Source organism: Chiloscyllium plagiosum, unplaced genomic scaffold (genome assembly GCF_037043375.1).
Source record: "Chiloscyllium plagiosum isolate Xiang-an unplaced genomic scaffold, Cpla_swu_hap1 HiC_scaffold_10, whole genome shotgun sequence".
Classification (NCBI taxonomy): domain Eukaryota; kingdom Metazoa; phylum Chordata; class Chondrichthyes; order Orectolobiformes; family Hemiscylliidae; genus Chiloscyllium; species Chiloscyllium plagiosum.
This window is the reverse complement of record NW_028270148.1, coordinates 31,391,652-31,404,949: the sequence shown is the minus strand read 5'-3', so window position 1 is coordinate 31,404,949 and position 13,298 is coordinate 31,391,652. Positions and strand designations below refer to the sequence as shown.

Here is a 13,298-nt window from a genome sequence, read left to right as displayed (position 1 = left end):
TGGGTTGATCATTACATTTACCCATCAGTTCTTTTGATTAAATTGCAACTTGCTCATGTTTTATCCTGATGATCTTATTTAGCCAGGCACTATTCTTTCTTTGACCCAAATGTTTATGAAAACAAAATAAATTGATTATTCCTTGTATTCAGGTATTGTCTGCAACCCTGCATTCTGATGCAGCCAGTTGGTTCTTCATGAGCGTGCTTAGAGGGCTGCAAATGCATGGACAACATGAAGGGTGCCTCGCAGCACTGGTCAATCTTGCTTTCATGATCTACGAGGCATTGGTAAATAGCATCTCTGAATGGAGAAGTGTGTTATAAAAATGATTGATTCAAAGGCTCTCTGTTTGTATTTTCTATTTATTAGGGGAAAGAAGAATGGCAGGATGACTTAGTGGTTAGCATTGCTGCCTCATAGCATCAGGGACCCAGAGTCAATTACAGCCTCTTTGATTGTCTGCCTTTGTGGACGTGTTTAGGTGGGTTTCCTCCAGGGCCCCGGTTTCCTCCCATAGCCTAAAGATGTGCAGGTTAGGGTGGATTGGCCATACTAAATTGCTCCGTACTGTTTTCAGGGTTTCTAAGCTAGGTGGGTTAGCCATGGTGAATGTGGTGGTACTTGAGGGGGTGTGGCGCTCTTTGGAGCATGAGCACAGACCTAATGTGCCGAGTGGCCTCTTTCTGCACTGTAGATATTCCATGATTATATATAACGTACATAAAAGCATGAGAAATTGTAGTAGGAGCTGATCATTTGGCCCTTCAAGCTTGCCTTACCATTCAACACATGGCTGAAGTGACCCAAGCCTCCCTTCCTGTTTTGTACCAGCTCAGCATAGCCTTCCAGTATCTGATATTTCAATAATCTATCTGCCTCATCTTTAAATATGTTTGGTCATTTGGCTTCCACACTTCTCTGGAGTAGACTATTTCAGACATCTACTACCCACTGGAGAAGAAACTTTTGTGTGTCAATTTTAAATAAGTCCTTTATTCTGTAACTATGTCCGCCAGCTTGAGATTCCTCCCCTGGCGGAAACATAATCTCAACATCTAAACTATCAAGCCATCTTCAGAATCTTTTTATCTTTCAAAAGATTGTACATTATTCTTCTGAACTTTAAGTAGTAAAGCCCTAACCTGTTTAGCTGTTCTTTATATGGTCTTCTTCCCAGGAATCAGGCTAAGTGAATTTCTTTTGAATAGCATCCATTCCAGGTATATCCTTTTTTAAAAACCGGGACCAAAATTGTACACTGTATTCCAGGTACAGCCTTACTACACCCTGTACAGATGTAACCACACTTCACTTTTTTTTAAACTCTAAATGCCTACTTGTATTATTTTGGCATGATTCAAATTGCTGCCTTTAATTGCTTGCTGCACCTGCATGCTAACCTTTTGTGATCCATGTACAAATGCATTCAGAACCCCCTATGCTGCACAATGTTGGAGTTTTTCTTCCATTTAAATGAAGTCTGCTTTTTGATTTTACCTACCAAAATGCATGCATTCCCACTTTCCTATAGTAAACTCCAACTGCCATGCTTTTGTCTATTCACTCAACCAATCTAGATCCCCTTGCAGATTCCTTATGTTGGCCCCAACATGGCCTCCCACCTTTTTTTTTATTGTCAGTAAATTGGAAGACATACTGTCTTGCCACCCCCTGGACAATGCATACACACATCATTAATACCGACTTGTAGAAAATTGAGGACTGATCCATGTAGCACTCCACCAGTTACATCTTTCCAACCTGAAAAAGACCCATTAGTTAACAGACAAGACAGTCAGGGCTAGTTCATAAATCCGTACCAATGCATTATCTTCAATGCTACAAATATAGGAGTGTGGGGGTATGGACCATGTTTTAAACAACACGGTCTTCTATTAATATAGCATCTTTAATGTAATAAAGTGTCTCAAACTGCTTCACTGGAGCATTGTAAAACAAAATGTAACTCCAAGCACTAGATGTTAAGCTAGATGATGAGTGGTTTGATCAAAGATGGTTTCAAGGAGTGTTTAAAAGGGATAAGTATGTTGTAGAGGTTAAGGAAGAGAATTAACTCACGTCTGTAATGTGATGGAATACAACTGCTTGAACAAGTTTTGAAGCAGAACTCAAAGCTGTCCATAACAAAGCACCTACTTAATTAGCACCTTGTGTACCAGTTTAAACAATAATTCCTTCCACTGACTTCTGTCACCTAGAATAACAAGTACAGCAGATGCAGGGAATACTCCCTGCAAGTTACACTCCACACCTCTCACTATCCTGACTTGCAAATATCATGGGTCAAAGTTGAAACTTTATTGCTGGAACAGCACAGCAGGTCAGGCAGCATCTAGGGAACAGGAGATTCGACGTTTCGGGCACAGGCCCTTCTTCAGGAATGAGCAGAGAGTGTTCAGCAGGAGAAGATAAAAGGTAGGGAGGAGGGACTTGGAGGAGGGGAGTTGGAAATGTGATAGGTGGAAAGAGGTCAAGGTGAGGGTGATAGGTCGGAGTAGGGTGGAGGCGGAGAGGTCAAGAAGAAGACTGCAGGTCAGGAAGGCGGTGCCGGGCTGGAAGGGTCCGGCTGAGACAAGGTGGGGGGAGGGGGGATGAAGAAACTGGTGAAGTCCAAGTTCATCCCCTGCGGTTGGAGGGTTCCCAGTCGGAAGATAAGACGCTCCTCCTCCGACCGTCGGGTTGTTGTGGTTTGGCGGTGGATGAGTCCAATGACCTGCATATCCTCGGTGGAGTGGGAGGGGGAGTTGAAATGCTGTGCCACAGGTTGGTTGGGTTGGTTCGTCCGGGTGGCCCAGAGGTGCTCCCTGAATCGCTCCGCAAGTAGGCGGCCTGTCTCCCCAATATAGAGGAGGCCACACCGGCTGCAGCGGATGCAGTAGATGATGTGGGTGGAGGTGCAGGTGAATCTGTGGCGGATATGGAAGTTTCCCTTGGGGCCTTGGAGAGAAGTGAGGGGGGAGGTGTGGGCGCAAGTGTTGCACCTCCTGCGGTTGCAAGGGAAGGTGCCGGGAGTGGTGGTTGGGTCGGTGGGGGGTGTGGATCTGACAAGGGAGTCGCGGAGGGAGTGGTCTCTACGGAAAGCTGATAGGGGAGGGGAGGGAAATATATCCTTGGTGCTGGGGTCTGTTTGGAGGTGGCGGAAGTGACGGCGGATGATGCGCTGTACATGGAGATTGGTGGGGTGGTAGGTGAGGACCAGTGGGGTTCTGTCCTGGTGGCGGTTGGAGGGGCGGGGCTCAAGGGCGGAGGAGCGGGAAGTGGAGGAGATGCGGTGGAGGGCACCGTCGACCACGTCGGGGGGGAAATTGCGGTCCTTGAAGAAGGAGGCCATCTGTGTTGTACGTATTTTGAACTGGTCCTCCTGGGAGCAGATGCGGCGGAGACGAAGGAATTGGGAGAATGGGATGGCGTTTTTACAGGGGGCAGGATGGGAGGAGGTGTAGTCCAGGTAGCTGTGGGAGTCGGTAGGTTTGTAGTAGATGTCCGTGTTGATTCGGTCGCCTGAGATAGAAACAGAAAGGTCTAGGAAGGGGAGGGAGGAGTCCGAGACTGTCCAGGTGAATTTGAGGTCGGGGTGGAAGGTGTTGGTGTAGTGGATAAACTGTTCAACCTCCTCGTGGGAGCACGAGGTAGCGCCGATACAGTCATCAATGTAGCGAAGAAAAAGATGGGGGGTGGGGCCAGTGTAGTTGCGGAAGATGGATTGTTCCACATACCCTACGAAGAGGCAGGCATAGCTGGGGCCCATGCGGGTGCCCATGGCTACTCCTTTTGTTTGGAGAAAGTGGGAGGATTGGAAAGAAAAGTTGTTCAGGGTGAGGACCAGTTCGGTCAGTCGAAGGAGGGTGTCGGTGGAAGGGTACTGGGTGGTACGGCGGGAAAGGAAGAAGCGGAGTGCTTTGAGTCCTTCGTGATGGGGGATGGAGGTGTACAGGGACTGGATGTCCATGGTGAAGATGAGGCGTTGGGGACCGGGGAAGCGGAAATCCTGGAGGAGGTGGAGGGCGTGGGTGGTGTCACGAACGTAGGTGGGGAGTTCTTGGACTAATGGGGACAGGACCGTGTCGAGGTATGCCGAGATGAGTTCGGTTGGGCAGGAGCAGGCTGAGACGATGGGTCGTCCGGGGCAGTCAGGTTTGTGGATTTTGGGCAGGAGGTAGAAACGGGCGGTTCGGGGTTGTGGGACTATGAGGTTGGAGGCGGTGGATGGGAGGTCCCCTGAGGTGATGAGGTTATGGACGGTCTGGGAGATGATGGTTTGGTGGTGGGGGGTGGGGTCATGGTCAAGGGGACGGTAGGAGGAGGTATCTGCGAGCTGGCGTTTGGCCTCAGCGGTGTAAAGGTCAGTGCGCCAAACTACTACTGCGCCTCCCTTGTCAGCTGGGACCTCACTTGCAGACCTCACTTTCTCCTCGAAAATATCATGGGTCAAAATGCTATACAGTCTACCAGAATATACTGCAAGTTTACCTGCACCACGAAAATTGCAACAACGGAAGAAAACAGGTAACCACCATCTCAAGCAATTACGGATGAGCAATAAATGCTGTCCTTACCAGGGATGCCTGCTATCCTGTGAAAAATTTAGAAGAATGTAAACTTGGTGTACAGTTAGGTTGCTCTGTGCACATTAAATCTTTCCAAATTTTCAGAGCTTTAATCCTTTTATTATCTTGTAAATTTTTATATTTGAGATTTTTTAGGGAGAAAGTGCTCCTTCCGCTAGCTTGCTCTTTTCTGTAAACGTAGAGCTAAACAATTAATATTGCTCGTTAGCCTTTCCTTCTGTTGTCTTTGATCAAACATAGGACTTACCTAAGTGAAAAAAACTACATTTTTATTTTGTTTTACTTTCGATTATGAACTGAAAAGGACAATTTTACAACAAACAACTGAGGAAAGCAATCAGTACTTTTAAAAAGCAAGTTACTGAAACTCTTTGTAGTTGGTGTTGCTTTGCAAGCTGTGAGGAAGATCTAAGAAGAGATGGCCTGGCGCCAAGATGTGCATACAATGAGAGATTTGGCCGGGAATAGGTTGCTGATTGATTTGTGGAATGTGACTAGTTGTGGGTGCCAAAGATCAGCATGACCAAAATTGTCTCATTAGTTCCTGGGTTGCTCAATAGTATTTAGTTGTGAATGATAGTGAGAAACCTTCAAACCTCTGGAAGGGAAAATGCTTAAAGCTAAAGTAAGCTAGTTTACTCTCACCAGTTGTAAGCTGCTACTTTCATCCAATAAGTCAGAAACTTTATAATTTATAAAACAGTTGTTCTGAGCCTTCCGTGAAGTGAAACAACCCGAAGGAAAAGACGAGTTGAAGGACTTGGGAAACAAAAGGAATGCTCGATCAAATCTTTGATACTGGTGCCATTGAACTGTTTCCTCAGTATATTTTTTTCCCTCTCACCCACAATACCAATCCTTAGGTATACGTGGTGTTGGAGTGTATTGGAATGGGGTTAAGGTTTTAAATAGTAAATTTATATGACGACAATTTATTGTTGTTTTTCTGTGGTTAGAATCTATTTGTAATAAATAGTTCTTCTGAAGTACAGAAACCTGGTCCATATTTTCTGTTCACCTGGATCAGAGAGATTGGTAAATTGGGGATCCTGCAAACCTTTATGATGACTCCACGAATAGTGAGACTTGATTGCCTGCATGCTATTGTCATCTAAACCAATCGCCCGGTGTAGCACACTGGAAATGTGTATGAGGTAAAGGCCATGTGTGCACTCCTAGTAATACAAAAGCCTAAATTGCAAGTCTTGCTCCGTATTCGGTCACAAGTGCTATGAGGCAGCAATACTAACCACTAAGTCATCCTGCCATCTTTCCAATGCGCTAATGTTAGACCTGTGTATTTGTGGCAACGCAAGTGGATCAAGTGGTAAAAAAGGCACATGTAATGCTGTCTTCATTGGTCAGGCATTGAAATAAAAGTTGGCAAGTAATGTTGCTGCTGTAAGAAATTTTAGTTAGGCCAGTTTTGGTGGTATCCTGTGCAGTTCTGGACACATACAATAAGACAGATGTGGAGACTCTCGAGAGGGTGTAAAAGAGAATGTTACCTAGATAGGAATGTATTAGCTATAAGGAAACCTGAATTGCTTTCATTACAACATTGGAGGCTGAGTGGGCGGCACGGTGGCTCAGTGGTTAGCACTGTTTCCTCACAGCACCAGGGACTGGGGTATGATTCCTGCCTCTGGTGACTGTCTGTGTGGAGTTTGCAATTCTCCCCGTGTCTGCGTGAGTTTCCTCCGGGTGCTTCAGTTTCCTCCCACAGTCCAAAGATATGCAGGTCAGGTGAATTGGCCATGCTAAATTGTCCGTAGTGTTAGGTGCATTAGCCAGAGGGAAATGGGTCTGGGTGGGTTACTCTTCAGAGGGTCGGTGTGGGCTGGTTGGGCCAAAGGGCCTGTTTCCACACTGAGGGAATCTAATCTATTCGTGCTTGTCTACTGCTGAAACTTCATCCTTTTCCACATGTGGGTTTCTAGCCAACTCATTTCCTTCATTCTTTGTAAACTTCAGTGCATATTCTTGCATATAGGTTGTTTTGCTAACCTGCATTTGGCTATTGGTCTATCAACAACTCCAATTTTAAAATTCCAGTCCTTGTGTTTTAAATTCCCTTGCAATTGTTCCCCAACTCTTCGTGTAATGCTGTCCTCTCTCTTTTCTCTTCCCCCCCACCACATGCAAACAAAATTGTTTTGACTGTTGGCTTGTCTGCCCAACCTTGTTTATCCCCCTCTCTTTCTACCTTTTCAGATTCTCCTTAACACCACCTTTTCAATTAAGCTTTTGGCCACCTGTTTTTTTTTCTTCCTTTGACTCAGTGTCTTTATTTCTAATTAATACAACTAAATTAAATTGTTATTTTGCATGTTAAGTGCACAGTGCAAGTAACACATCACATTTAGACCCAAATATATTTGTGTAGCTCCTTTCATATCCTCATGATATTCCAAATACTTTATAGCCAAATGAATTAGTCTAATAGAAACATGTTTGTCATCAAAAGTGAAAGAATGGTCTTTTTCTGGTGTTGACTGAGGGTTTACTTTAGGTCAGGACATCAAAATTCCCTTGCTCTTCTTTGAACAATGGAAGGGGTCTTTAATAATCACACATATGCCAAGATATATTTGTTTATTCAGCGTTTCACGTGAAAGCTGGCACATCTTAGAGTTCAGCAGTTCCTCAGTAAGGCACTAAACTGTCTGCTGGGTTATATGCTGAAGCCTTGTAAGAGGTTTGATGGCATGACCTTTTAACTTGGGTTCAAGTCTCACCTACTCCCTGATGTGTGTAAGAACACCTTGAGCAGGTTGCTTAAAATATTTATATATTTATGTGTGGGACATAATTATATTAAGTAAGTAAAATACCAGAGGGGTGTCACTAAGCTTGGTGATGTTTTGTAGTATCCTAATGATGTACCATGTTGATTTATTTTATTTATATGTACTATAGGTGTTAAATATTTTCTTTTTGAATTGAATTTGCAGAGACCACGATATCCCGATTTAAAAACAGTTATGCAGCAAGTTCCTCAAATCTCTGGAGATGCTTTAGACCAGTTTGATACAAAACTTCTGAACCCATCATCTCATAAAATGGGTGACAAAAGAAGAAAGGACCTCTTCAAGAAACTCTTGTCTGGTTGCATTGGGGTAAATTATGGTGTCTTCAAAAACTTAGCTTCCACAAAATGTGTAACATTTGAAGAAGTTTTGAGGAAGTTACAAAAAAGATTGAGGCCAGAGTAGTATATGTTGTTTACTTTAGAAAAGCCTTCAAGGATTGCATGGTCGATCAATTAGGAAAGTTAGGTCACATGGGATTTAGGGTGAGCTTCCCAATGGGATATATAATTGTCTTAATGACAGGAGAAAGAGGGTGATGATGAGGGACTGGAAGCCTGTCACCAGCAGTGTTCCACAGGGATCGGTTCTGGGTCCTCTTTGGTTTGTCATTTATTTAAATTATTTTGATGAGAATATAGACGGCTTGGTTAGTAAGTTTGCGGGTGACACCAAAACTGGTGATATGGTAAGCAGTGAAGAAGGTTTTACAAGATTATAAACAGATCTTGATCAAATGGGCCAATGGGCTGAAAAATGGCAGATGGGAATTTAATCTGGATAAATGTGAGGTGTTACATTTTGGTCCAACAAACAAAGATAGGGTTTATATAATTAATGGTTGGCCCTGGGGTAGTGCCAACCAGGGGTGCAGGTACATAATTCTTTAAAGTTTCCATCACATATAAACAGGGTAGTTTAAAAAAAAAGCATTTGGTATGCTTGCCTTCATTGCTCAGTCCTTTTGAGATAGGAGTTGAGATGTCATGTTGAGGTTGTATAGGACATTGGTGAGGCCTCTTCTGGAGTACTGTGTTCAGATGTGGTCACCCAATTATAGGAAGGAAAGATGGAAAGGGTTCAAAAGAGATTTATCAGAATGTTGCAGGGTATGGAATGTTTGAGTTAGAGTAGCTGGGACTTTTTACTGGAGTGTAGGAGGTTGAGAGGCAAACTGATAGAAGTTTATAAAATAATGAGGAGTATAGATGGAGTTAATGATGGTTGTCTTTTTTCCCTGGGGTGGGAGATTTCAAGACTAGGGGGCAGATGTTTAAGGTAGAAGGAGAGATTTTCAAAAGATATGAGGGGCAAATTATTTACGCTGTTTGCATGTGGAATGAGCTTCCAGAGGAGGTGGTGAATTACAACGTTTAAAAGACATTTGGATAAGTACATGAATAGGAAAGGTTTAGAAGGATACCAGCTAGGAATAGGCAGGTGGGACTAGTTTAGTTTGGGATTATGTTCGACATAGACTCATTGGACCAAAAGGTCTGTATCTGTGCTGTATGACTCTAAGCAGTGATGTTTAAATTATATAGGACTATTTGTACATTCTCCAAAGGAATACTAAATTGTTATGCATATGTTGTATTGAAGTACTGTTGGAATTCCATTGGTAGGAGGCTGAAGAATCTCAAACTAGGTTTAACTTGGAGTGAGCTTGGTCTACTAAATTGCTGGCTTCCCAAACTCCTATCCTTGTTTTCATGTTACTTGATATAAATAGCTCTGTCCTCTGGTACTATATCCTGCTCATTAAAATCTGATATCTATCTCGCAAAAGAACAATTTTAATACCGCACCCCCTTGTCTCTTCAAACTGACACCCCATTGCCAACCTGTCACTGATCCCAAGTTGCACCTATCTTCCTCAGCTCCATGTCTCGCATTCTTCCAGTCAAGTTGATGCTCCTTTTACCCTACTGAAATAGCTTTTATAGATTATGAAGATAAAATATCACTTGTCCTTTTCAACTAGTCTACATCTTTGCCATATTCCCCCTCTCCAATGCTTGTCCACTTCAAGTTGAATTAGAGTAGCACTCATCTGTCTCCATTCTTTGCTATTTTGTCACAGAATCACCTATTTGACTCATATTCTTGCTCCCAGCCCATTGACTTGAGTCTTTTGAGCATTTGTTCCTTTGCTGACATTATTCAAAATAACATTTTTAAAAATGACTTATGTTGACTACGTTAGCTTTACCACCCCATTTCATTTGACTATCTGAATTGCTCAACCATTTATCCAGCATTCAATGTTAGATGAACAATATCTTGCTCTTAATTAAATATTGAGAAGGTGAAGACCATCATCATAATAGGTCTTTGCTACAAACTCTGTTGTCTTGTCATTGACACTCTCTCCTTGATGATTGTTGCAATAAAAGTAAAATACTGCAGACAGTGGAACTCTGAAATAAAAAAAACAAACTCAGCTAGACTGGCAGCATTTTAGAGAAACAGTTGACACTGAATGAGATATGACTCTTCAGAACTGTATTGTTTCCAAAACTATCAGTGACCGCATATCTGTTGGAGAACTCCCCTCCACAGCTTCCAATCTCGTGGTACCCCAACCCTGCTCAGCCCTTTCATCCTTTTGAGGGATGGGCTAATTTTAATTTATGAGGAGAAAGTGAGGTCTGCAGATGCTGGAGATCAGAGCTGGAAATGTGTTGCTGGAAAAGCGCAGCAGGTCAGGCAGCATCCAGGGAACAGGAGAATCGACGTTTCGGGCATAAGCCCTTCTTCAGGAATGAGGAAAGTTTGTCCAGCAGGCTAAGATAAAAGGTAGGGAGGAGGGACTTGGGGGAGGGGCGTCAGAAATGTGATAGGTGGAAAGAGGTCAAGGTGAGGGTGATAGGTCAGACTGGGGTGGGGGCGGAGAGGTCAGGAAGAAGATTGCAGGTTACGAAGGCGGTGCTGAATTCGATGGATTTGACTGAGACAAGGTGGGGGGAGGGGAAATGAGGAAACTGGTGAAATCCGAATTCATCCCTTGTGGTTGGAGGGTTCCTAGGCGGAAGATGAGGCGTTCTTCCTCCAACCGTCGTTTTGTTGTGGTCTGACGATGGAGGAATCCAAAGACCTGCATATCCTTGGTGGAGTGGGAGGGGGAATTGAAATGTTGAGCTACAGGGTGGTTGGGTTGGTTGGTCTGGGTGTCCCAGAGGTGTTCTCTGAAACGCTCCACAAGTAGCCGGCCTGTCTCCCCAATATAGAGGAGGCCACATCGGGTGCAGAGGATGCAATAGATGATGTGTGTGGAGGTGCAGGTGAATCTGTGGCGGATATGGAAGTTTCCTTTGGGGCCTTGGAGGGAGGTGAGGGGAGAGGTGTGGGCGCAAGTCTTGCACCTCCTGCGGTTGCAGGAGAAGGTGCCGGGAGTGGAGGTTGGGTTGGTGGGGGGTGTGGATCTGACGAGGGAGTCACGGAGGGAGTGGTCTTTACGGAATGCTGATAGGGGAGGGGAGGGAAATATATCCTTGGTGGTGGGGTCCGTTTGGAGGTAGCGGAAATGACGGCGGATGATGCGCTGTACATGGAGATTGGTGGGGTGGTAGGTGAGGACCAGTGGGATTCTGTCCTGGTGGCGGTTGGAGGGGCGGGGTTCAAGGGCGGAGGAGCGGGTCCTTGGTGGTGGGGTCCGTTTGGAGGTAACGGTCCTTGGTGGTGGGGTCCGTTTGGAGGTATTTTAATTTATCCCTTCTAATTGTAGTTATAATCCGTATTCTTAACTTTGTGTAGTACTTTGAGGTGAAATCAATAATCAGTTGTTGACAATTTTTCTTTTACAATTCTGCACAAAAAAGTCTTCAATTTATTTAGCTCTTGATCATTTGATTAAAGAATGTTTTTTTCACTTGTATTTTTCAGAAGCCACTTGGGCAGAAATTCAAAAAAGAGGTGCATATCAAAAACTTGCCTACTCTTTTCAAGAAACCAAAACCACAGCCCACCACACCAATAGAAGAAACTAATGAAGACAATGTCCTAACCCCACTCTTTGATCCAAGAGCTCAGGACATGTGAAGAGTGACAGGCTCTGTTTGGCTTCCACTCCTGCTTAATGGAATAAAATGGACCTTTTATGTTGATTTTTAAATTTGTAGTGTGTCTTTAGTTGTAAAGTGTTCAACAACATTAGCATAGTGGAAATTAGCATCAAATATCTACTTTAAAATGGCTGCTCACCTTAAAGAGAATACTTTCATGAAGCCAAGATAATAACTTTAACAAATTGGTAGCCAGATGTTTCTGGTAGACACAATACCTAGTTAACTGCTGACGGTAAAAGTTATACCCCATAAAATTGTTTCTGCCACCAATTCTTTTAGCCAACCTGCAGAACTTTGTAATGCATTCTATGGTGGAAAGAACTGCAAACTGTGGTAGTTCATTATGAAATGCCTTAAACTTTTCCGAAATTGAATTAATAAATTGAGTTTGCAGCAATCTGTTTATCCATGTGTTGTATACTGACAGTTTGTGCTCTCCGTACTAAAATAAATCAGAAGTATCCTTTTGAGGTTTTGTTAAAATATTTTGTATGCCATTGTTTAATATTAAATTTGACTGTCTGGGTTTGTGTATGAACGTTTATCTTCTAATGCATGTCAAGACAACCAGATCTTCATAACTGCATATGTTTTGATTTTTTAAAATCAGTCTGAGTCTAGACAGGTAAAATTTCAGAAGCAGAAAATGATGGGAACTAGTAACTTCATTTTAAAATTTGTTACCAAATTTCTCTGCATTTAGCATTAGCAACTCACTTTACACTTTGTGTGTTTTAAATGTAGATTTGGAAAATGAACTGGAAATTAACATTAAAGTGATGGTTGTTCCTGTTCCAAGAATTTTTGTGGAAGAGTCTTTTATAATAGTTGTAAGGTGGATGAACCATCTATAATTAAATGTTTTTCTTCCATTTTTATTTTCTCAGCTAATTTGATCAGCTCATTTATCTTTGTATCTTTTGTATCTTAGTAATAGGTGAAATGGCATCATTATGATATGAGTTATGTGACACTTGTGATAATATTTGTTTTGAAAATACATTCTTACTCCCACTGGTTTGTAATTAATATAAACATACCTAAATTTTCAGTTAATCACCTTGTAATGCATTATAAAGTGAAGAACTTATTCTTCATAATGGAAGTAGATATTATTGAGAGCTGTATTAGAATAGAACTCTTTGTCTGACATAAAACCCCTTACTGTTAACCCCAATGAAGACACTATTAAAGATATTCATGAAATGTTAACTTTTAACATTTTTTAGTATAAAGCTGGTTGCCCACATTTTAAAATAACTGCCAACTCTTCAATGACAATGCACTAGCCATAAGTTCTGAAATTATTTCTGTGTATAGCAACAGGTGGCATGTTAAGTTGATCAATTTTCATTTATACTTTACTGGTAGTTATATTGCATGTTTCCTTAATCGTACTTTAAATCTGGTAAAACTATTTAAAAGCAAAACTGCAGAATTCTGCTCATTTGACACAGTTGAGCACTATAAAAGGAAATATTATTTTATTTCAATTTTCTTTCCTCAAAGATTTTGTTGAGACTTGACACAGGAATGATATGAATTGGAGGAAAATACTGTCACTTGCTTTGATTTTTATTTCACCAATAAAGATAATTTCGAATGTATTGTTGCTCGCCTCCATATCAGTAAATAACTTGGTTGTTAGCTTCTATTATTAATCTTTTTTGTTAATTGATATAGTTCAATTAATGCATGCAAAAGAAAACTATTAGCACTTTTCATCAGTGTTTTCTTCCATCCCACAGATATTACAAGAATATTACAGCAGATTATCAGATCATTTGAATTATTGACTGTGCAAATCTCTTCACATCAGTTGCCTATTT

At 42.3% G+C, this 13,298-nt stretch overlaps 1 protein-coding gene across 4 annotated transcripts in view; it reads left to right on the top strand.

The window, feature by feature from the left end:
- xpo5 (exportin 5) overlaps positions 1-13,076 on the top strand; it is a 104,144-nt gene extending 91,068 nt beyond the window's left edge. For all 4 annotated transcript variants that reach the window (XM_043695602.2, XM_087991253.1, XM_087991252.1 and 1 more), the window contains exons 30-32: positions 153-290; positions 7,547-7,711; positions 11,288-13,076. In XM_043695602.2, coding sequence (XP_043551537.1) covers positions 153-290; positions 7,547-7,711; positions 11,288-11,443 — 459 coding nt within the window. In that variant the 3' untranslated portion in view covers positions 11,444-13,076. The remainder of the gene's footprint in view (positions 1-152; positions 291-7,546; positions 7,712-11,287) is intronic.
- Positions 13,077-13,298: the final 222 nt, after the last annotated feature.